Source organism: Ranitomeya imitator, chromosome 3 (assembly GCF_032444005.1).
Source record: "Ranitomeya imitator isolate aRanImi1 chromosome 3, aRanImi1.pri, whole genome shotgun sequence".
NCBI lineage: Eukaryota > Metazoa > Chordata > Amphibia > Anura > Dendrobatidae > Ranitomeya > Ranitomeya imitator.
In genome coordinates this window covers 428,534,007-428,557,666 of record NC_091284.1, presented here as the reverse complement: position 1 = coordinate 428,557,666, position 23,660 = coordinate 428,534,007, and the positions used below count along the sequence as shown (strand labels likewise).

Genomic DNA, 23,660 nt, shown 5'->3' with positions numbered 1-23,660 from the left:
GCAGCGTTATTGACAAATCTTAGCCAATTCATTGTGGTCAATGGCCTCCAGTTCACTAATATTCGTGAGTTGTCAAGTTAGTAGTCCAAAAAGGTTAAGAGAAGAAATCGTCGGCTTGCACAAACAAGAAAAAGGAGACAAAAGGATGGCAAACGTATTCAATTTTATTATTAGCAATACAGTAAAAAACAGTTCATAAGTTAAAAATTAAATGAACATTGGCTACACTACCTGGACATGGCAGAAAGAGAAAGCTATGACCGGATGCTAGCAGATTCCCGAGGAAGCAGGTGGTAAATAAAAACGCAAGTGCTTGCAAAAGACCTGCATCAAGATTTGATTGCAGCAAGCACAGATTTACGTTGCACAGTAGGGCACACACTAAATGCTGAACTCCAAGACATACAGCGGTACTAACCAAAAAGAGCAATAAAATGGCGGCTCCGATGTTCTCAATGTAAATAAGACCAGAAAAGTTTTGGTATTCTGTTCAGATGAGTGATTAAATAAAACTGGAACCTATCAGTTTTATGGATAGGCAGGATGTCTGGAAGATGAAGAATAAAGCATACTTTAAAAAGAAGACCCTGTCTACAGTGTAGAATGGCGTTGGCTAGGTAATGTGCCGAGGATGGTTTGCTTCCTCTAGCACTGAACATAGCATGTGGAGAGCAAGATGGATTCAATCAAATATCAGAAAATCCTAGGAGAAAACATCATGCTTTTTGTTCGGAAAGTGAAGCTTGGGCGTCATTAGGCATCACGGCATTATATTGAACCCAAGCATATCTCAATATCCACCGAGGCTTGGTTTCATAAGCCGTCCTGCAGATTCTGGATTTGCCGCCACTGTCATTATTGGGATTTGAAGGAGTTGGTTGCAATAAGCAAACCAAAGAATATTAATGAATTAAAGGACGCAGCCCATGAGGAATAGACTAGGATTCCTAAAGAAAGCTGCAAGAAGCTAGTGTCTTGTAATGCTTCACAGCAGATCATAACAGGCAAAGGTGAGCTACTAATTACTAAAGTCGCTTGTCAGGAAGGGGTTGAATTATTCTTAAGACTGCAGTAGTCTGTAAAAGTGCCATTTTGTACTGAATCTGGAGCAACCACTTGTTAAATTACGGTAGTTGTGTGAATCTATTTAAATATTGTTGAAGCAAAAAGCAGCAAGTTTATACATTTTGCTAATAAACCTAATTTGCATTGGGGGTTGAATATAATTTGAGTGCACTTGTAGGTAGCTATTCTGTATTTTATTCTTCTGATCAACAAAGAATCTTAAAACATAACTAGAGACATCAATAAAACAAGAGGAACGCCTGTCTTGTTTTAGAGTTTTTGCTTGGGACTGCAGAATAGGATTCTGGTGAGATATGCCAAAAATAATTAAGCATTTAGTCCTAGGTACTTAAAAATGGTTACCAATTTTAGTTTTTAAAAACTTCCCAACAGCAACTATGTTGACAACACACTCTTTCTACACTGTCCATATAGACAGTGCACCAGGGTTCAAGATGGTTGAAAAATTGTTAATAGACAATAGAATAGTTCCCATGAAGTGGTCAGTGTTCAGTCAGTCACCTAGAAACTAGAACACGATAGTCTTTGTACGTAGTGCTAAGATCCTCCTCAGGATGACCAGATTCAGCAAGAGTACACAAAATTGTCAGTTTTCCAATTAGAAAAAAAAAATGGATATAATTGTTATCCACATGTAATCAGTATGTCTGTTTTTACATCTGTATAATAGATGTTGATGATTATGGCTTACAGCCAATGAAAATCCAAAAGTCATTATTTCAGTAAATTAGAATACTTTATAACACCAGCTTGAAAAATGATTTTAAAATCTGAAAAATGTTGGCCTACTGAAATAACCTACTGAAATGTATGTTCAGTAAATGCACTCAATACTTGGTCGGGGCTCCTTTTGCATGAATTACTGCATCAATGCGGTGTGGCATGGAGGCGATCAGCCTGTAGCACTGCTGAGGTGTTATGGAAGCCCAGGTTGCTTTGACAGCAGCCTTCAGCTCGTCTGCATTGTGGGGTCCGGTGTCTCTCATCTTCCTCTTGACAATACCCCACAGATTTTCTATGGGGTTAAGGTCAGGCGAGTTTGCTGGCCAATCAAGCACAGTGTTACTGTTGTTTTTAAACCAGGTATTGGTACTTTTGGCAGTGTGCACGGGTGCCAAGTAATGCTGGAGAATGAAATTTCCAATCTCCAAAAGGCTTGTTGGCAGAGGGAAGCATGAAGTGCGCTAAAGTTTCCTGGTAGATGGCTGCACTGACTTTGGTCTTGATAAAACACAGTAGATCTACACCAGCAAATTACATGGCTCCCCAAACCATCACTGATTGTGGAAACTTCACATTAGACCACCAGCAGCTTGGATTTTGTGCTCTCCACTCGTCCTCCAGACTCTGGGACCTTGATTTCCAAATGAAATGCAAAATTTACTTTCATCTGAAAACAACACACGCTGAGCAACAGTCCAGTTCTTTTTCTCCTTGGCCCAGGTAAGACGCTTGTGACGTTGTCTATTGGTCATGAGTAGTTTGACACAAGGAATGCGACACTTGTAGCCCATGTCCTGGATATGTCTATATGTTGTGGCTCTTGAAGCAATTACTCCAACAGTAGTCCATTCCTTGTGAATCTCCCCCACATTTCTGAATGGCCTTTTCTTAGCAATCCTTTCAAGGCTGCGGCTATCTTGGTGGCTTGTGAACCTTTTCCTACCACACTTTTTCTTTCCACTCAACTTTCCATTAATATGCTTGGATACAGCACTCTGAACAGCCAGCTTCTTTAGCAATGACCTTTTGTGGCTTACCCTCCCTTGTGTATTGTGTCCCCTTGATTGTGGAGCCTACTGAAACAGACTAAGTGACCTTTTTAAATGCTTAGGAAGCCTTTGCTGGTGTTTTCTGTTAATTATTCTAATTTACTGAGATAATGACTTTTGGGTCTTCATTGGCTGTAAGTCATAATCAACATTAACAGAAATAAACACTCGAAATAGATCACTGTTTGCAATGACTATATAATATATGAGTTTCACTTTTTGTATAGAAGAACTGAAATAAATTAACTTTTTTATAATATTCTAATTTTGTGAGAAGCACCTGTAATTGCAGCGAAAGGTGATCCCACAAAATATTGACTCAGGGAGCTAATACAAATGTGTGTCACAATTTTCAGATTTATATTTTTAAAATAATTAGAAAACCATGTATCATTTCCTTTACACTTCACAAATACACGTTTTATACATATGCATAACTTTTTTTTATCAACAATGTAAAATGAAAACGCAAAATACTGTTTACTATATTAATAATTGTAATCGATAGTTGAAAAACGCATGGCATATGGATGGTATTGCATATGTAATAGATTCTTTGCATATTGACTTATGGGCAAGTCTGATCTGGAATACGAATCAATATAGTGCATGCATTGACTTTTTACATGAACACCATTGAACTACCACTTTGCCCATTTAATACGCTCTTCTGAACAAGCCCTTACTTAGATATTCAAGACTATAAAAGATGATGAAACCGGTCTTTCACTTCATAGTTATTTTAACATGTGTTGGGGAAATTATGTTTTGGTACCTACTAATATATTGTCAGTAGGTGTGATCAGACCTGACCATCGATTTCCTCCAATTAAAAAACCCTCAAGGGTAAGAGGTCGGAAGGAGCTAATGGACATGTTTATTCACGTGATCCTCGACCAGCAGACAATTTGTGGCCAGAAAAGCAGTGCAGCCAGTTAGGCCCCATTCACACGTTCGTGTTTCCAGTACGTGTGGTGTCTGTTTTTTTACGGATACCATACATACCCATTATAACCCATGGTGCTATGCACATGTCTGTTTTTACACCAACCAAAATACATGGAAATATGTCCTTTTTTTTTCCCTGGCCGCACAGATGACAAGAGACAATATAAGTCTATAGGTCCATGAAAAAACACGTAGAGAACACGGATGCCATCTGTGTATAACACTGCAAAGTCTAGAAGAAGCTTTGCAATTTATGTCTTTATCAAACACTGACTGTAAAAATGGACACACTGATGTGGAGACCAGACTGAACCAAAGAATCCAAATTGTCTTCCTCCTGAGAAATCTGCTTCTAAACAGCAAACTTGACATTTCCTTTTATGGAAGTAATCACGCGCGCATTCCTTCTTGTTATCATAGTCCTTCACCCACATACCAGATATTGTAACATTTCACTAATATAGACTTGTTTTGTAAGAGATTGTGAAATATGTGCGCATGTCTGTAAATGCCTAACTTTTTACTATATAAAGAAGGGACAGCACCCAGTGAGGCAGGCGTGCTCCGGGGCTACCCCTGTTTATGACCACACAACCTTTGTGCTGCGTGTCATTTACTTGGATCCCTACATCCAGGGACGGAAAAGGACTCAACATTTCTTGGCGCCCGAACAGGGACCCGAGGCGAGAGTATCTGCTCGAGATTCACCTGCGGATACGGACAACGGAGATCTGGGATAATGGACGGCAAATGAACTGAAAAACCTGGCCAGGTAAGAGACATTATTAGTTCTCTTTTATCTGCCCTGTATTATCCGAAAGATCTCTACGAGCCGTGTCACGCTGGGTTAGTCTAGTAGTGAGTAGATACCTATAAAACTCGGGTTACCATATTGTATAGACTTATGAGTCCTGTCCCTGGCAGTGTGTGAACAGTGTGAAGGTTGTGGCATGTTATGAAAGAAGGATAAAAGTACGTAAAACAATAAGCCGAAATTGTTAGGACAAGTCTTATTAGTGAAGTCAGCCTAACTGGGTCATGTGGTTGCGTCCTTTCGGGGAGACCTCCGCCCATGCTTGACTCTCTTTAAGAACTTGTTTCTTCATTTCTGGATAAGAGTTTGATAGAATGAGCCCAGGACACGGGTCCATGAGCCTGGGACAAGTATGATAACAGAGACGGAAAGTTTGGTGATCTGTTTGGTGTTGCTGATCCTGTTTGCGTGCATTGTAGGAATCAAGTTTATTCTGCACATTAGAAAGAACGGAGCAGATCAGCCCTTCAATATTTTAGCTCCCTAGGAAGAAGGCAACGAGACATCACTCCAGAGAGGTGGTTGTCCAAACGTCACCTAGGATAAGTGTAGCTATTATTGAAAAGAAAAATGGGAAATAAACAGACAAAAACCGTCTTAGGACAAGTAGAAGCAAAAGATATCATACAGGAAAGATGTGGAAAGACAGTCAGAAGGCAGATCAGAAGGGTAAGAAAAAAAATTGGGAATTTCAGAAGCACTTATGTTTAGCACTGAATGGGAAAGACTGAGTAAAGAACGAGGTGGAATTATCAGGGATAATGGGTGGGAAGAAATCATACACTGTATGATAAAGGTCTCAAAAACAGCTAAAGAGGAGAATTGGAAGTATGATCCAGACACTTCCAAATGGAGTATGGGTACGAGAAAATGTTGTGCTACGACTCATTCAGTTCCTCCTCCTTATCTAGATCCGAATGTTCAACCATTTGTACCTACAGGAGGTACAGAGGGAGGGAAACCCATACCAAATTTATATCCTGGGTTAAGCGGGGTGGAAGGATGGGTATGCCAAAATTGTGGCCAGCAGAATCCGGATTGGAGAACTGAGTGTTCCGCCTGTGGGGCCCCTAAAGGCCATCAGTTATTAGCACCTGTTAGGATAATAACAAAGGGAGTGAGAGAAGCTGATCCCGAGAATCCTAATCAAAGAATTACTAGGCAAATTGAAACACAGCAGTATTTTCCATGGACACCAGCTGAGGGTATGTCTCTTCTTATGAATGCACCAGATCCAACTCGATACCCAAATAGATTTGCTAGTTATATAGAGCAAATAATTCGCACACATAATGGTTCATGGATGGATGGAATGGAATTATGTAGGCTAAAAATGCCATCGGGAATGTTTCAGGAGCTGATTGTAGCAACACAGGCTCAAAGACCAGCAGGAGAAAATGTAAGAGCACCTTTTGTGATAGAGTCAGGAAACCGGTTTGTAGAGGCTCTAAATCAGTTCATGCAAGGAAAACAGAGAGAGGATCCACAGGCATAGTTATGCAGAAAGCAGGTCAATCCATAGATGAGTATTCCCGGGAGCTGGAAGATAGCTTTAGGGATGAGGGATTAAATATTGCTGATCCAGGAGTCCTCCGGCTCTATACTAAACAATTGATTGAGGGACTTGAACCAGGCATTAAGGAAAGATTCAAGTCAGCTACGCCAGATTGGAGAACTCTAGAACAACCACAGATAGTGAAACAAAGATGTATGGGCATTGCTATGGATTTAAGAGAAAAGAAAAAACCTGTCAGAATAGCGCAAGCAAACACAACAGGTGGAAGGGCAAGACATAATTTCCCCTGTCATTACTGCAAGAAACCAGGACATTTCCAGAGAGAATGTAGAAAGAAGCAGGCAGACATAAAATCAGGAAAATTTGTACCAAAGAATAAGCCCTCAGACACCCAACAGGCATCCATAGTGGATGGTCCCATACCAGACTCAGATTGACTCAATGTGTTACAAACTTCCCTACCAGCTAGAAGACCTGTAATACAGGTGAATGTGGGGGGAAGAGAGATTCCATTTTTGATAGATACAGGTGCAACTTCCTCAATTTTGAATCAAGATTTTCTTCCGAACCCAGAAGATGTTTCACAGCAAACAACTTTGGCTGAGGGTTATGATGGGGTAATTCGAACACTGCAATATACTGTGCCCCTAGAGGTCTCATTAGGACCTAAATGTTTTGCATCCAGATTTTTGTATGCCAGAGGTGCCCCAACATGTTTGTTGGGAACTGATGTCCTAAAGAAATTAGAAGCTAACATCAATTTTAGGGAAGATGGCACAGTTATGCTGACTATCCCTGATGATGCAGAAATATTAGAACAATATGTCAGAATTCAGGCTTTTGAGGATTATACTGAAGAAAAAGAGTACACCACAGATCTAGACCTCTCAACGGTCCCAGAAACACTGTGGGCACAGGGTGACACTGATGTGGGATTATTGCATATCTCTCCTGTAAAACTATCTGTGCAACCAGGAACTGTTCTCCCACAGCTCAGACAATACCCTGTGAGTGCCCAGCAGGAACTAGCGATTACAAAACAGATAGAGGGATATAGAGAGAAAGGAGTTTTGGTAGAGATACAATCACCTGCTAACACTCCTCTGTATCCAGTCAAGAAGAGAACTCTTGATAAGGGTTCTATGCCCAAATATCGTATGGTACATGATCTAAGAGAAATAAACAAAGTTCTAGATCCAATCACCCCAGTTGTACCCAATCCTCATACGTTACTATCACAGATACCAGCCAGTTCTCAAGTGTTTACTGTAATAGATCTTTCAAATGCATTTTTCTCGGTTCCTTTACACCAAGACAGTTGGCATTTGTTTGCATTTACATTTAAGGGCAAACAGTTGGCGTGGACACGCCTTCCACAGGGAATGATACACTCCCCTACTCTTTATTCAAATGCCCTACAAACAGTCCTCCAGAGGTTTGAACCCGAACCACAGGTAGTAATTTTGCAGTATGTGGATGACCTACTACTTTGCTGCCCAGATCTAGAAACTGCAGAAAGGTCCACTGTGAGTTTACTATGTTTTCTAGAAAAAGAAGGGTGTAAAGTGAATAGACAAAAGCTACAAGTTTGTCAGACCAAAGTGGTCTTTCTAGGTCATTGCATTTCTCAAGGTAAAAAGCATCTTACACCTCAAAGAACTGAAGCAATAAGACAGATGAATGAGCCTAGAAATCATAAACAGCTACGAGCATTTTTAGGAATAGTGTCTCATTGTAGACAATGGATTATACATGCCAGTCAACTAATGCAACCACTGTATGACTGTGTAAAAAGTGAACCTTACATGTTGACAAAAGAAGGTCAGATTTCGTTCCAACAATTAAAAGATGCCCTTGTTTCAGCTCCAGCGTTAGGGCTACCAGACTACACCAAACCATTTCAGCTTATGGCTGCAGAAGTTGATTCCCATGCTACAGGAGTTCTTACCCAGAAGCATGCAGGGAAACAAAGACCAATTGCATATCTTTCAGCAAGGTTAGATCCCGTAGCTAGAGCAGCGCCAACCTGTGTACGTGTAGTTGTTGCTGTCTCACTATTGTTGGACAAAGCATCAGAAATTGTCCTAGAGCATCCACTCACAATTCAAACTACACATGATGTTTATGGGATATTAAACCAGGTTCAACCAAAACACATTTCCATGGCCAGACATTTGCGGCTGCAGTGTTCTTTGCTGCTCCCCTCTACTATCACATTTGCTAGGCTTCAGACTCTCAATTTAGCTACACTGCTACCTCTCGAGTCTGAAGGGGGGAATAAGGACACTGATCCATACGCAAATTTTTTCCCTACAGACACACATGATTGTACAGAGCTCATTTTACAAGAAACGGTAGGCTTACCCAATGTATCCGAAACACCACTTCAAAATCCAGATTTAGAGCGGTTTATAGATGGTAGTAGGTTTGCAGATGACACAGGTAACTTCCATACAGGGTATGCAGTTGTGTCAGAATCTGAAACTCTCAAAGCAGAACCGCTTCCACCGAAACAATCTGCACAAGAAGCAGAACTAACAGCATTGATTGAAGCTCTAAAAATAGCTGAGAATCAGACAGCTAATATATACACTGATTCTAGGTATGCACATGGTATTGTGTTTGATTTTGGAGTAATCTGGAGAGCTAGAGGTTACATGACAGCGTCAGGACAACCTGTAAAACATGCTTCTCTGATCAAACAGATCTTAGAGGCTGCACAAGAAACAAAAGAAGTAGCAGTAATCAAGGTAGCTGCACATGTGAGACTCGACACTAGGGAATCTAGGGGAAATGATAGGGCTGATAAAGCAGCCAAAGCAGCAGCAGTCAAACCCTTACAACAGGTCCATACTGTAAATCCCACGGAAAATACTGAAGATAGACAGACAAGCACAGGAAGATGCAGGAGAAGAGGAGAGGGACAGGTGGAAAAAGGAAGGGGCAGAAGAACAAGCGGGAATTTGGAAGAAAGATGGACTAATATGTCTACCTAGAGCCTGGTACCCGATTGTAGTTGGTGGATTGCACCACCCTACGCATGTGTCTGCAAATGCAATGACACTACTGGCAAAGCAAGTCTGGTTGGCTCCAGGTTTTGGCAACTACGCAAGAGACTATTGTGCTGCATGCGCTATATGCCTGACACATAATCCCGGACAGACAGAAAAGACCCCTATGAAGCACCACGTCCGACCTCTCTACCCGTTTCAACGGTTGCAGATAGACTTTATCCAGCTGCCAAAGAGTAATGGGTATGAGTATGTGTTGGTGTGTGTGGACATGTTCTCGGGGTGGCCAGAGGCCTATCCAGTTCGGAAGGCTTCAGCTAAAAACACTGCTGTAAAGCTAGTTGCCGAACTGGTGCCCCGTTATGGTCTCCCTGAAGTGATCGAGTCAGATAGGGGTACTCATTTCACTGGAGAAATATTTCAAAATGTACTGAAAATGTTGGGTGTTGAAAGTCAGTTACACACTCCGTATCATCCTCAAAGTTCTGGTAAGGTGGAACGCATGAATGGAACTTTAAAATTAAAAATACAGAAAGCCATGGCTGAAACAGGAAAGCCTTGGACAGAATGCCTTCCACTGGCCCTTTACTCAATACGCAATACCCCAAGGGGTAAGACTAAACTGTCTCCATATGAAATTTTGTTTGGCAGGACTGCCAATTTAGGATGTTATTTTCCACAGCAACTTGTGTTAAATATTGAGTCATTGACTTCTTATGTGCAAAATCTTCAGAAACAATTAACTAAGGTGCATGCACAAGTTTTTGCTTCCCTTCCAGATCCTGACAACACTGAAGGAAGTCACAAGTTGGAACCAGGTGATCAAGTCTATGTAAAAAGACACACCAGAAAGGCTCTTGAACCAAGATTTGACGGACCCTTCCAAGTCCTATTGACAACACCTACATCAGTCAAGCTTGAAGGAAAGGCATCATGGATACATGCAAGTCATTGCAAAAAGGCAGTATAAGACTCATGATATTGATGTTAATAATGTTAACCTCAACGGAGGCATGGGAAAGACTGAATTCTCTAGCCCCTTTGAACAATAGATTCGTGCAACATCATAGAAAATTAGTGCATGACTTGTTAAATAATACGCAACCCCTGGCAGATTGTTGGATCTGTACCCATTCACCAGTATCAGCCACAAGTATACCTTTTCTAGCAGTTCCCGTGTCAGCTGAAGAGATATTCGCTTGGCCTAATTGTTCAGACAACCTGGCCAACAACCAATCTGGCAACACTAGACTATGGAATACTACAATCGCTATACCAATTGTGGGATGGGTAGAATTTCCTTGGTGGCAAGGTAATCTCTCAGGAAGTAGTACACATCTACAATATTTGGCCTATAAGGGTGGGGCCTGGGTACCTAGGAATAAGACTGGATTAACTGAGTTAGGACAGGTCCCCACTGAAAATCTACAGCTCAGTTTCAGTACAACCACCCCTTCCTCTGATGCTTTCAAACCTACAGTATTGGAAAGATACATACATAATAGAAAATGGGAACATTCTGAGTTGTTCCCCCAAGGTGATGCAGACAGTTGTACAAGCAAGCCAGGGAACCTGGTTTGTAATGAATCCAATGAGTATGTCAACGGAATGCATGTATGTGGGAATCCCGCAGCCGGGTATTGTAGCCCCTTGGGACAAAAACCCTCTTGGTGTATGCTTCAGAATGTATCTAGTTTTGTGGATTTGGCTCACAGATTGGTATTGCAGCACTCAGCTTTGTGGGATCTGCCTGAGGGTACATTTTGGATATGCGGAGAAGGAGCATATAAATGGCTTCCCGTAGGTATAAAGGGTACTTGTACATTGGGACGCCTAACCCCGGCTACTTTCATAATTTCAAATAAACGAGTGAATATGCAAGCCGTGCCCAAGCACACACTGTATAAAAGAGCTGCAGATAACTCACCACGTCCCTCGGGGAGGCCGCATATAGTACAAATGGGAATTCCCAACAAAATTGCTAGTACCATTTTTATTTATCCTATGTTAACACAGATGTGGGATAAATTAGTTAGAGCCACGGATTATCTAGATGATCAGATTTGGGATATATTGGACATATTAAATACTAGTATAGCTGTACAGAATCAGCTTATAATAGTCACTAACCAACATACCCTGGTATTGGATTACCTAACTGCCTCACAAGGGGGTATGTGTCAAATCATCGGACCCACCTGCTGTCATTATATAGACCCTAATAGTACTATGAGTATGAGATTTAAATTAAAAGACGTACAACGACTCAGGGATCAGTATGACAAAGACAATGACCAAAATAAGGATAGCTGGTGGTCAGATACCTTTTCTTTTCTTAACCCGGCCAATTGGTTCAGAGGGATCGGTGGGTGGGTTACCGGAATTATGCAAAGCCTAATACATATAGTTATTGTTATTATATATGTATTGTTCAAGGTTGTACTCAAGGGTATCTCGGTATGCACAAATAAATTTTGTGTAATTGATACGAGAATATAAAGTTTTTATATGTTATCCGATCGTCATATTAATCCTTGTCATTTTTTATGCTTGAATTTGTAATGTTTTAGTATACTGCCGTATAAAGAAGAGAATGCACAGACTTCATGCAAGAATTTATGATAGATTATAAAAGAATATGTCAAAGGGGGGAATTGTGGAGACCAGACTGAACCAAAGAATCCATCTTGTCTTCCTCCTGAGAAATCTGCTTCTAAACAGCAAACTTGACATTTCCTTTTATGGAAGTAATCACGCGCGCATTCCTTCTTGTTATCATAGTCCTTCACTCACATACCAGATATTGTAACATTTCACTAATATAGACTTGTTTTGTAAGAGATTGTGAAATATGTGCGCATGTCTGTAAATGCCTAACTTTTTACTATATAAAGAAGGGACAGCACCCAGTGAGGCAGGCGTGCTCCGGGGCTACCCCTGTTTATGACCACACAACCTTTGTGCTGCGTGTCATTTACTTGGATCCCTACATCCAGGAAGCCAGGGACGGAAAAGGACTCAACACTGATGACACCGATACTGTTCTGTCATGTACGTGTTTTACATGGATGTGTGAAGAAGGCCTGAGAGGCTTTACTAAGAAGTGCAGGAGAACCGGTCATACTTCTATATTCGTAAGTTAACAAAATCATGTCCCCAGCATAATTGTTACAATAGAGTGGAAATCCTCTGTTTCTCCACGGTTTAATGATCCAGTCCCAGTCTACACAGTAAAGCTGATAAGCGACCTGCAGAATACAGAGCTAGCGAATTGTCTGCGCTTGTCATCAGTGTAAAAATGAATTAGTTCAAGACTTTTGTATGATCGTCACAATCAAAACACACCAAAATGGAAAAAAGAAATACAACTCCACAAGTATAATATAAATAATGAAATGTCATAAAGGACAATAACTAACTATAAGTTTGGATGTAAAAAACTGCCAGAATGAGAAAGTTGGTGTATAACAACCTCACTGGAACGCATATAAAACTCTAAACTGTGCTATCAGCAATTCCCCCCATACACTGTTCCTCCCTGAACAGGTGAGGATGTCCTAGTAACCCAGCTCTAAGAAGCCATGGTCACCCCTGCTACCCTGCAGGAGCAATTCTTCGGCAGCATACTATTTCCTTTGTAGTTCTTCAAGAGACTAAGCTATGCGCTCGCCGGCTTTACCCCCTTCGTCATTCCTGTAAACTGTGCCTGTAATCTAGTGATGCTGACTACAGGACTACAACATGGAATAGGAAATCCACTGGACATGACAGTATTCTAACTACACAGCTCTTTAATACTAATACTGTAGGAAAATGCTGATTATAATGACAGTAATGGTTAATTATTAAAAAGGATCTCATGAACCCTTACATTAATAAAGTCACAGAATTATATTTACCGTTAAAAAGGGCTAACAAGTATACACAATGGAATCCATACTACAGCTTTAATATGGCTCCGGTCTGATCCCAAATATTGTCTAGCTGTGAAAGTGTACATTTCGTGGACCATTGGTTACTAAGATCAGTCATTTTGGGAAATTCTACATAGCATGTAGATGTGATTTGTAATAAAAGTATCACTGCATATTTAATGGCACAGACAAGGTGCATTACTGCCAAAGACGACAAATTTAAAGCAAGTAACAAAAAAGTTGATCACATGAGTACGTTTGACCCCTTATCTCCGTTTCGGATTAAGCGCTTAAAGGGTTTGTCTGGTGCACCTCTCTTCCACATTGGGAAGTGAGTGTTGCCTGTGATTTTATATCTGCACCCCCTTCCTGGGCCACATGCACCATCAGCAGGCGTACACCGGTCATATTGTAACAGGACAGCTATGTGTAGATGTGAAGTCACTGCCCGATGTAGATGTGAGCACGTGTCCGCTATGACACCAAGTTTCACACATCTTTGCATCAAAATCCACCTCTCAAAATCTTCCACAAACACACGCAATGGAAAATTCTCACTTGGCTTTTGGGTATGTGGCAAATACAAGCAAATTCTACCAGCTGCTTGTACAAGGACTTGCTTTCTCCGGGTACACAGACATCAAGTGATGCATCCAGGGATCAAATGTAAAACTTGCTTCTTCAATCATCAGATAGCCATAAAATCCAGCAAACATGGTGCACTTTCACAAGATCCTTAGTCATGAGAAGACACAGTGTTTGTCAGAAACGCATTCGAGTGCTTGTACACCACTTTTGGGATTTTATTTGATATATGAAAATAAAAGTTTTTCATTTGGAGAGCTGGATAGCTTTCTCTAGTTGGATATGTGCATTTCTTCATTGCATAGTAATAGTATTGATGATCGGACATATCACCTATTTGTTGTGAAGTACTATTACAAAGGGTTACTTACTACTGATGAGCGAACGGACTTGGATAAGGTGTTATCTGAGCATTCTCCGATGCTAACCAGGTGTCTTAGGTGTGCTTAAAGGGACACTGTCACCTGAATTTGGAGGGAACAATCTTCAGCCATGGAGGCGGGGTTTTCGGGTGTTTGATTCACCCTTTCCTTACCCGCTGGCTGCATGCTGGCTGCAATATTGGATTGAAGTTCATTATCTGTCCTTCGTAGTACATGCCTGCACAAGGCAATCTTGCTTTGCGCAGGCGTGTACTATGGAGGACAGATAACCCAAAAACCCCGCCTCCATGGCTGAAGATTGTTCCCTCCAAATTCAGGTGACAGTGTCCCTTTAAAAACTATGTTCGAGTCCTTGCAGCCGCAGGTCTCACGGCTGTTCGACAGCCGCAATGCATGCGATCCCTGTATGTGTTACAGCTGTGTAATAGGCAATCCTTGCATGTGTTACGGCAGTCTAACAGCCAATCCCTGCATGTGTTACGGCAGTCTAACAGCCAATCCCTGCATGTGTTACAGCTGTGTAATAGGCAATCCCTGCATGTGTTACGGCTGTGTAATAGGCAATCCCTGCATGTGTTACGGCTGTGTAATAGGCAATCCCTGCATGTGTTACAGCTGTGTAATAGGCAATCCTTGCATGTGTTACGGCAGTCTAACAGCCAATCCCTGCATGTGTTACGGCAGTCTAACAGCCAATCCCTGCATGTGTTACAGCTGTGTAATAGGCAATCCCTGCATGTGTTACGGCTGTGTAATAGGCAATCCCTGCATGTGTTACGGCTGTGTAATAGGCAATCCCTGCATGTGTTACGGCTGTGTAATAGGCAATCCCTGCATGTGTTACGGCTGTGTAATAGGCAATCCCTGCATGTGTTACGGCTGTGTAATAGGCAATCCCTGCATGTGTTACGGCTGTGTAATAGGCAATCCCTGCATGTGTTACGGCTGTGTTATAGGCAATCCCTGCATGTGTTACGGCTGTGTAATAGGCAATCCCTGCATGTGTTACGGCTGTGTAATAGGCAATCCCTGCATGTGTTACGGCTGTGTTATAGGCAATCCCTGCATGTGTTACGGCTGTGTAATAGGCAATCCCGCCATGTGTTACGGCTGTGTAATAGGCAATCCCTGCATGTGTTACGGCAGTCTAACAGCCAATCCCTGCATGTGTTACGGCAGTCTAACAGCCAATCCCTGCATGTGTTACAGCTGTGTAATAGGCAATCCCTGCATGTGTTACGGCTGTGTAATAGGCAATCCCTGCATGTGTTACGGCTGTGTAATAGGCAATCCCTGCATGTGTTACAGCTGTGTAATAGGCAATCCTTGCATGTGTTACGGCAGTCTAACAGCCAATCCCTGCATGTGTTACGGCAGTCTAACAGCCAATCCCTGCATGTGTTACAGCTGTGTAATAGGCAATCCCTGCATGTGTTACGGCTGTGTAATAGGCAATCCCTGCATGTGTTACGGCTGTGTAATAGGCAATCCCTGCATGTGTTACGGCTGTGTAATAGGCAATCCCTGCATGTGTTACGGCTGTGTAATAGGCAATCCCTGCATGTGTTACGGCTGTGTAATAGGCAATCCCTGCATGTGTTACGGCTGTGTAATAGGCAATCCCTGCATGTGTTACGGCTGTGTTATAGGCAATCCCTGCATGTGTTACGGCTGTGTAATAGGCAATCCCTGCATGTGTTACGGCTGTGTAATAGGCAATCCCTGCATGTGTTACGGCTGTGTAATAGGCAATCCCGCCATGTGTTACGGCTGTGTAATAGGCAATCCCTGCATGTGTTACGGCTGTGTAATAGGCAATCCCTGCATGTGTTACGGCTGTGTAATAGGCAATCCCTGCATGTGTTACGGCTGTGTAATAGGCAATCCTTGCATGTGTTACGGCTGTCGAACAGCTGTGAGGCATAAGGCCAAGGGGACATATTTTTCTAGACACTCTGTTAGCTCATGAGCATGGCCGGTTTAGACCTTATCCAAGTGCATTTGCTCATTACTATTACCTACATGAGGATTATTTGTAATTTTACTCCTTCAAACACCGTTACATACACTGCAGTTATAACGGAAAAAAATCTGCATATTTGAACCAGGCCATAATTTCAAAATCTTACTAATGGAGGTTGAGGCAACAGAAAGCAGATTTAGAATGAGCACTAAGCAGAGGTAACCTTGTATACAGTATTATCAATACTATAGTGTATGCACTTACTGTGTAATTAGGGTTGCCAGGCTGGATCCGCAGCTCCGCCAGTATCCAGATACCATTGGTAAGTTTCAGGGACTGGTACAGCATGTCCTGCCCTTCCACATTTCTCTTTGCAATCGTGTAAACATTGTTATTCTGTAATTTGCTGGAAACCGTGTCTAAAAAGGAAGGAAAAGTCACTTTGCCTCTTGGCTGTACAACAGTAAAGGTCTGATTAGCGCACATGTACTACATGAATGAGTACGGTGAACAATATCATTACAAACTGAAGCAATTGTCAAAATGATTCATCTTTAGAGCACAATAAGAAAATGCAATAAGTTGCATAAGTTACCAAAACCGTGAAAGTATAAAAAGATTGTATTACAATAATGAACAGCGCTTCAGGACACAAATGTATGCAACCACTGAGCGACAAAGAGATGAAGAACGTTCTATATGCAACATCTTCCACTAGTGTAGCAGAGCTCAACGTAACAAGTGACTCCAGAACTGTTTTATGAATATGGATTGAGTAACAGGACATAATTTGTTCCAATTTTCTCCCATGCCACTGTATCTCCCTTGTAGGGAATCTCTCACCAAAAAAAAAAAATCACTGATTTATCAGCAGGAGATTATCAGTAGAGGACTAGTCCTCAATACCCATGAGCTCTGTATAAACACGCCCCAAAACCAATGATTGGCTTTCTGACTATGCATAGTAAACACAGAAAGCTGCCAATCAGTGATGTGGGCGGAGTTATACAGGGCTCAGCATTCATAGAAGTGCTAGATCTGCAGCAGATACATTAGCGATTTCATCAAAACTGCAGTAAGCAGCCCAATAAGTGATACATCACTGTAATCAGGATCTCTACGCCAACATTATACGGTTCTCTGATGTGGCAGCAAAAACTTGGAGACAGGTTCCTTTTAAAGGGGATTTCTCACCATGATAGCGGTCAGTCCAGCTTTGAAAATGCCTGCTAATCATCTTTTGCTGTTCGGGTAAGTTGAGCATAGCCATACATTAAAGTGCAGTGACTGTAGTATTACATGGTATCCATTCAAGATAATGGCCTTTATGTGATACAAGGTTTGACCAAGTGTGACATGGTAGCTCATTGAGAAAGGTCTCCAAAGGGGAAGGGGTGCACTATTCTCTCTATAAGCCTGTAGTTTATCTACTGCTTCACTGATCCTGTAATGAAAATGGTCATCCCTGACCTATGTAGGTCTTTAAACAGCCCTTTAAAGAAATGGGAAAAGTGTTGTGGAAAACATGAAATTATTCTATTTATACTTTTTTTTTCCTAGTGTTAAAGGGATTTCAAATACAAATTAAATGGCTGATCAGATCGGCCCGTCTCCGATTCACGCTGCTCGCGGTTTGGGCAGCATAAATCAGATCACAGGTTTCTTCCCATTTCCATTATTACACTGTAGATCTAATCGCAATATCTCTATCTTTATGTGCAGATTTTGTTAAAACTGTGTACTAACAATCTGGCGTTCTTGTACTAAATGTCCCTTCTCATACATTGTCATTTTGTAATCTTGCACTCAGCAATGTTTTCGGAATGGTGACCCACTTATAACACAGCTATACAGATGTGGATAGGGCGCAGCTTTTCCGTGACAGAAGATGCAGCCGACTAAATAATCAAACGCTTGTGATGCCATGTGCACGTCAGCTTGGTTCAGGAAGGCAATGAAACCCATGTATAAACGAATATTTAACACCATCCGCAAAGCAGGTACACAGCAAGAAGTGTTCATAAGGAAGCTTTGTAAGAACACAAACAAGGGTCTAATTGCCCGTATCGGCCATCTGTACAATAAAAGAGCGGAGCTGATATTTTTGCACACATGGCTTATACGTAAGGAGCCTTTCACCCCATTTTTCTAGGCAGCTTTCATTATATTCTTCTGGGCAAAGATCTAATGACAGCTGACAGCTATCTGACCTCAATGGCCTGGTCCAGGTTGGCTTTAAATCAACAAGCACCAAGTGTGCAATGCCCAAAGAGCGGCGTAGTTACCAGGACCTGGCATGCCCCTGCTGCAGAGACATTTCATTCATAGCTTTGCAGCCACAGAAATTGATCCTGTAAAGAGAAAGCCATTGTGTGCAGCCTCCCGACACCGCAAGCCCTGCACTGCTGTGCCAGCCTTTGTTCTGCGCTTTAGAATCCTGCGGCGGGGGAGTCCATGGGTTAATAACTCTTCGCGGATATAATGCCAGGAGATTGTCACATGACCTGTGCTATTTTTAGCTGGCATCGCGCATTCTCTCTCCGAGCGGAGCCGCTCAACTGGAATCAGCTACCAGGCTTTCGCTCTATTCTTCATCATGTTGCAGGGGAGACGATGCAAAGATGCAGAAGGACACAAAAGATGGTGGGAAACATCAAAAGACTTGTAAAAGCAAGAATAGGATTTTAATCCAACAACTAAGAAAAAAAAAGCTAATTTAGCCTGCAATAGGAGCAGTAAAAAAGACACAAATAGAGACCCGAAAAGCCAGCGATAAATACTGATAGGAGTTCAAATTAACCAATATTGTAGAAATACATAATATGAACAATCAAATCAAGAAAGTACCACTCCGTTGGGTTATTATTATTTCACCACCGGATCAATATCAGTAATGTTCTGTGTTTAGTAAAATGATTATCGGTCTCAGTCTTCTACTCTTTCCAGTGCCACTCAGATCCCTCTTCGCCATCTTTTGACTTCTTCTCTGACGAGCCAGAAGCCACTGCCAACAGTTATTATATCTCTTAGTGTAAGTCTATTAAAGTCTCGTTCTAAAGGTACCGTCACACTAAGCGACGCTGCAGCGATACCGACAACGATGTCGATCGCTGCAGCGTCGCTGTTTGGTCGCTGGAGAGCTGTCACACATACAGCTCTCCAGCAACCAACGATCCCGAAGTCCCCGGGTAACCAGGGTAAACATCGGGTTACTAAGCGCAGGGCCACGCTTAGTAACCCAATGTTTATCCTGGTTACCGTTGTAAATGTAAAAAAACAAACACTTCATACTTACATTCCCGGTGTCTGGTCATGTCCCTCGCCTTCAGCTTCCCGCACTGACTGCTCACCAGATATTTACCCTGGTTACCAGTGACGACATCGCTGAATCGGTGTCACACACGCCGATTCAGCGATGTCAGCGGGAGAGCCAGCGACAAAATAAAGTGCTGGACTTTCCCCAGCGACCAACGATCTCCCAGCAGGGACCTGATCGTTGGTCGCTGTCACACAACGATTTCGTTAACGATATCGTTGCTACGTCACAAAAAGCAACGATATCGTTAACGATATCGTTCAGTGTGACGGTACCTTTAGGACTCAGACTTATTTTGAGAAGTAACTTCCCGTCCGCCAGGCAAACACCAGAATAATCCGGCCAGTCACAACTGTGGTCAAGTGGTGAAGAGGACAGGAGCAGCGCTGGAAACGGCAGAAGATGGCGATCGGTAAGCGTTTTACTAAACACACTAAAACTACATAACCGACACCTAACCAGTGGCATAAAAAAAAATAAGACAATGGAGTGGTGCTTTATGTAAATCAGTTTCGGCTTTATGCAATCAGTTTATAATGTAAATATCAGCAAATTCCAAATGTAATTTATCATTCCATCAGCGTTTTTGAAGATTTCTGGTTTCTGTTCACAAACCGAAGCTGAAAAGGTATTCTAGGCCACCGCTTGCAAGACATTTTGAAGTATATTAGGAAAGCGGAAAAACTTTTCATTACAAAAAGTGTTCCTTATCAAGCACCGAGGAGAAAGGCACTAGGACAGGATGCTTATAATTATACTAGCTGTTTCCAGCCAGCTAACGCTCGGCAAGCTCATTGCTATCTAATTAACGCTGCTGGTGATTAAACTAAAGTAAATAATGACAACATTCAATAGCGCTTACGCAGGTAATGTGTGAGGACGGAGCCTCGTGTGGTAATGTGCAGGGACGGAGCCTTGTGTGGTAATGTGCGGGGACCCAGCCTCGTGTGGTAATGTGCGGGGACGCAGCCTCGTGTGGTAATGTGCGGGAACGCAGCCTCGTGTGGTAATGTGCGGGGACGCAGCCTCGTGTGGTAATGTGCGGGGACGCAGCCTCGTGTGGTAATGTGCGGGGACGCAGCCTCGTGTGGTAATGTGCGGGGACGCAGCCTCGTGTGGTAATGTGCGGGGACGCAGCCTCGTGTGGTAATGTGCGGGGACGGAGCATCGTGTGGTAATGTGCGGGGACGCAGCCTCGTGTGGTAATGTGCGGGGACACAGCCTCGTGTGGTAATGTGCGGGGACGCAGCCTCATGTGGTAATGTGGGGGAACGGAGCCTCGTGTGGTAATGTGTGGTGACGGAGCCCCGTGTGGTAATGTGTGGGGACGGAGCCTCGTGTGGTAATGTGGGGGGGGAGGGAGGGTGGTATTATGTGTGGCAATGTGGGGGGGCGGGATTATGTGTGGTGATGTGTTGGGGGCGGGATTGTGTGTGGTGATGTGGTAGGCGGGCGGGATTATGTGTGGTGATGTGGTGGGATTATATGTGATGTGGTGGGTAGGATTATGTGTGATGTGGTGGGAGGGTGGGATTATGTGTGATGTGGTGGGTGGGATTATGTGTGATGATGTGGGGGGCGGGATTGTGTGTGGTGATGTGTTGGGGGCCGGGATTATGTGTGGTGATGTGTTTGGGGGGCGGGATCATGTGTGGTGACGTGGTGGGGGGGTAGGATTATGTGTGGTGACGTGGTGGTGGGGCGGGATTATGTGTGGTGACGTGGTGGTGGGGCGGGATTATGTGTGGTGATGTGGTGGTGGGGCGGGATTATGTGTGGTAATGGGGTGGGGGGCGGGATTGTGTGGTAATGGGGTGGGGGGCGGGATTGTGTGGTAATGGGGTGGGGGGCGGGATTGTGTGTGGTAATGGGGTGGGGGGCGGGATTATGTGTGGTGATGTGGTGGGCGGGATTATGTGTGGTGATGTGGTGGGCGGGATTGTGTGTGGTGATGTGGTGGGGGGGCGGGATTGTGTGTGGTGATGTGGTGGGCGGGCGGGATTATGTGTGGTGATGTGGTGGGGGGGCGGGATTGTGCGTGGTGATGTGCGGATTGTGTGTGGTAATGGGGTAGGGGGCGGGAATATGTGTGGTAATGTGGTGGGGGCGTTAATGTGTGTGGTAATGTGGTGTGGGAGGAGCTACTGTGCAGGGGCGGGATTAGCGAGTAATCACGATACCTCATATATATAGATGACTGGAGGCCACCCGGAAATCAAACTTAGTTCAGCCTAAGGACCTTATTCAGATCGAACAAGTATCCATTACCCTCAAAAAGCACATCCTATTCTGTGATATGTGAATCAAACTCCATCAATCACTCAAATTATGGTTGCAGTGACATTGAAAGTAAGCAAAAAGCGGGCTGATGGCAGCTTAGGTGTAACCCTAGTGCAATCCAACCTTTACTGGCTGATAAGAGAAGCTTGAGAAACCACCATCATTATATTTTTGACAAAAAACCCTGATGAAACAGACGGTAAAAACTGACTCATTGACCACACACTGATGAAAATCGGGTCTTTTTTTCTCATATAAACTGACCCAAAGAGAACATTTGTTTACTCAAGTTGCTGGAGCAAAGACAATGCATTGGAGTCCAAAAAGAACATGTCAGGCTGAAAAGGTTATCTGCTCTGCAGGCAGAATGTACTAGAGCAGGAGAAGCTGATCAAATTGTTATATATTTTTTGAGGGAAAATATTCAATATAACTTGTGCTTTAGTCATTGAAAACCCTGGTGTTTGCATACGTACATACATACATACATACATACATACATACATACAAGTCCAATGGGCGGGCACTGTAGGACTGTGCGCGGAGTTAGCTGCCAATCACTGAGTAGGACCGCCCACTGGACTGATATGTCTACAAATAGCAGGGGTTTGAAACGAAAAAAATATAAGTTATACTGACTGTTTTCCAACAAACCTATATATTACTCTTAGCAGTTTCTTCTCTATGTCATGCTGCCCATAGATTGGACTGCATACAAGACCTAACAGCCTCCCTTTAAATTGGCATATGTGGGGCTTCTTGGTCCACTTTACCATCATGAAACAGCAAGTAAGGAAGTTGGAGATCTTTTGGACAGGCGAGGGTACAATTTGTCACATGATATCTAAATCATTTTTTCTCTTCTTGTTCGTCCCCCGGATCAATCACCTCCTAGATTTATGTCCCAATGGAAGATGATTTGGACATCTCCCTGTCGTTTTAAGGGAAAAGGTTTCATTTATGGCCCATAAGTCTTCTATAAGTTCATGTTTACTAGAAGCAAATTACAAAATATTCATCAGATAAGATAAGATATAAGCAAAACTGAACAGAATGTTCCATTTGATCAGCCCACAGTGTTGGAGGTATAGGAGCTATGAGGGCTTTTTTCTTACATATTTTATGGCTCAGCTCTACAACCCTTCTGGAGTGTTGTAAAGATAATAGTTAGGTTTGTTACTGGTCATGAAGCAGAAATGGGTCCAGAACTGTTCCATCTACTCTTGACCATACCTACAAATGTTTTTTTCTTAAAGAAGCACTCACATCAAAGTATTTATCCTTTCAATATATTGCAGTCATCATATTTTATAATATTGTGTACTTACAATTTCTCATTTTGCCTTTCTACCCAGCTAATTCTTCACTTTTCCCTACTCTATGTAGAAACCTCCTTGTTCAATATCATCCTGCGGGATGACCGCATCCTGATATTGAACAAGGAGGTTGTTTATCCCTTGTGAGGGAAACATCTCCCCTCTTCCCCAAATTGGCAACTTATTTATTTAACCTTCCTCCCCTGATGATTTGAAAAAATGAAACACGTTGGGAGGCCACGGGGATAAAAATTCTGATGCACTTATATTCCAATAGTGGGTCTTTAATTGTACGGGGGCTGAGTTATACCTGTTTTCCCACATTTTTTTGGGATCGATTTGAGGCATCAGTGTGGAACCATCCGTGAGAGACCAGGTGAAATCAACGCACACTATCTGGGTGAGACTGTTCCAATACCTCAGCATATGTCCTTTTAGGTTTATGGCTGTCATGTATTATGTGATACCTATTCATTATACCTAGACTGTGCTGGTTGTTGAGAATATAGATGAATAGCTGCATGACGCCAAAGGTCAATGCTTTACTATTGCTCAAATTGTAAGTGTCTATGAGTCCGGTGACTCTGAAGTGCATTTGAGTAGTTTTGGATACACCTATGAGGAGCAGACATATAGCCTAGGTGTATATATAGTATCAGTTGTAGTTTTTGTAATTTATGTTTGTCCTGTTGTTCTTGTCTATAAGGTTTTTAAACATTATTATTAAAAGCTAAATTTTAATTAATTTGGTACCAT

General features: G+C 42.6%; 1 protein-coding gene across 3 annotated transcripts in view; it reads right to left on the bottom strand.

The window, feature by feature from the left end:
- The window catches only part of AP2B1 (adaptor related protein complex 2 subunit beta 1), a 153,656-nt gene that overhangs the window by 1,257 nt on the left and 128,739 nt on the right, over positions 1-23,660 (bottom strand). For all 3 annotated transcript variants that reach the window (XM_069757262.1, XM_069757264.1, XM_069757265.1), the window contains one exon: positions 16,257-16,411. In XM_069757262.1, coding sequence (XP_069613363.1) covers positions 16,257-16,411 — 155 coding nt within the window. The remainder of the gene's footprint in view (positions 1-16,256; positions 16,412-23,660) is intronic.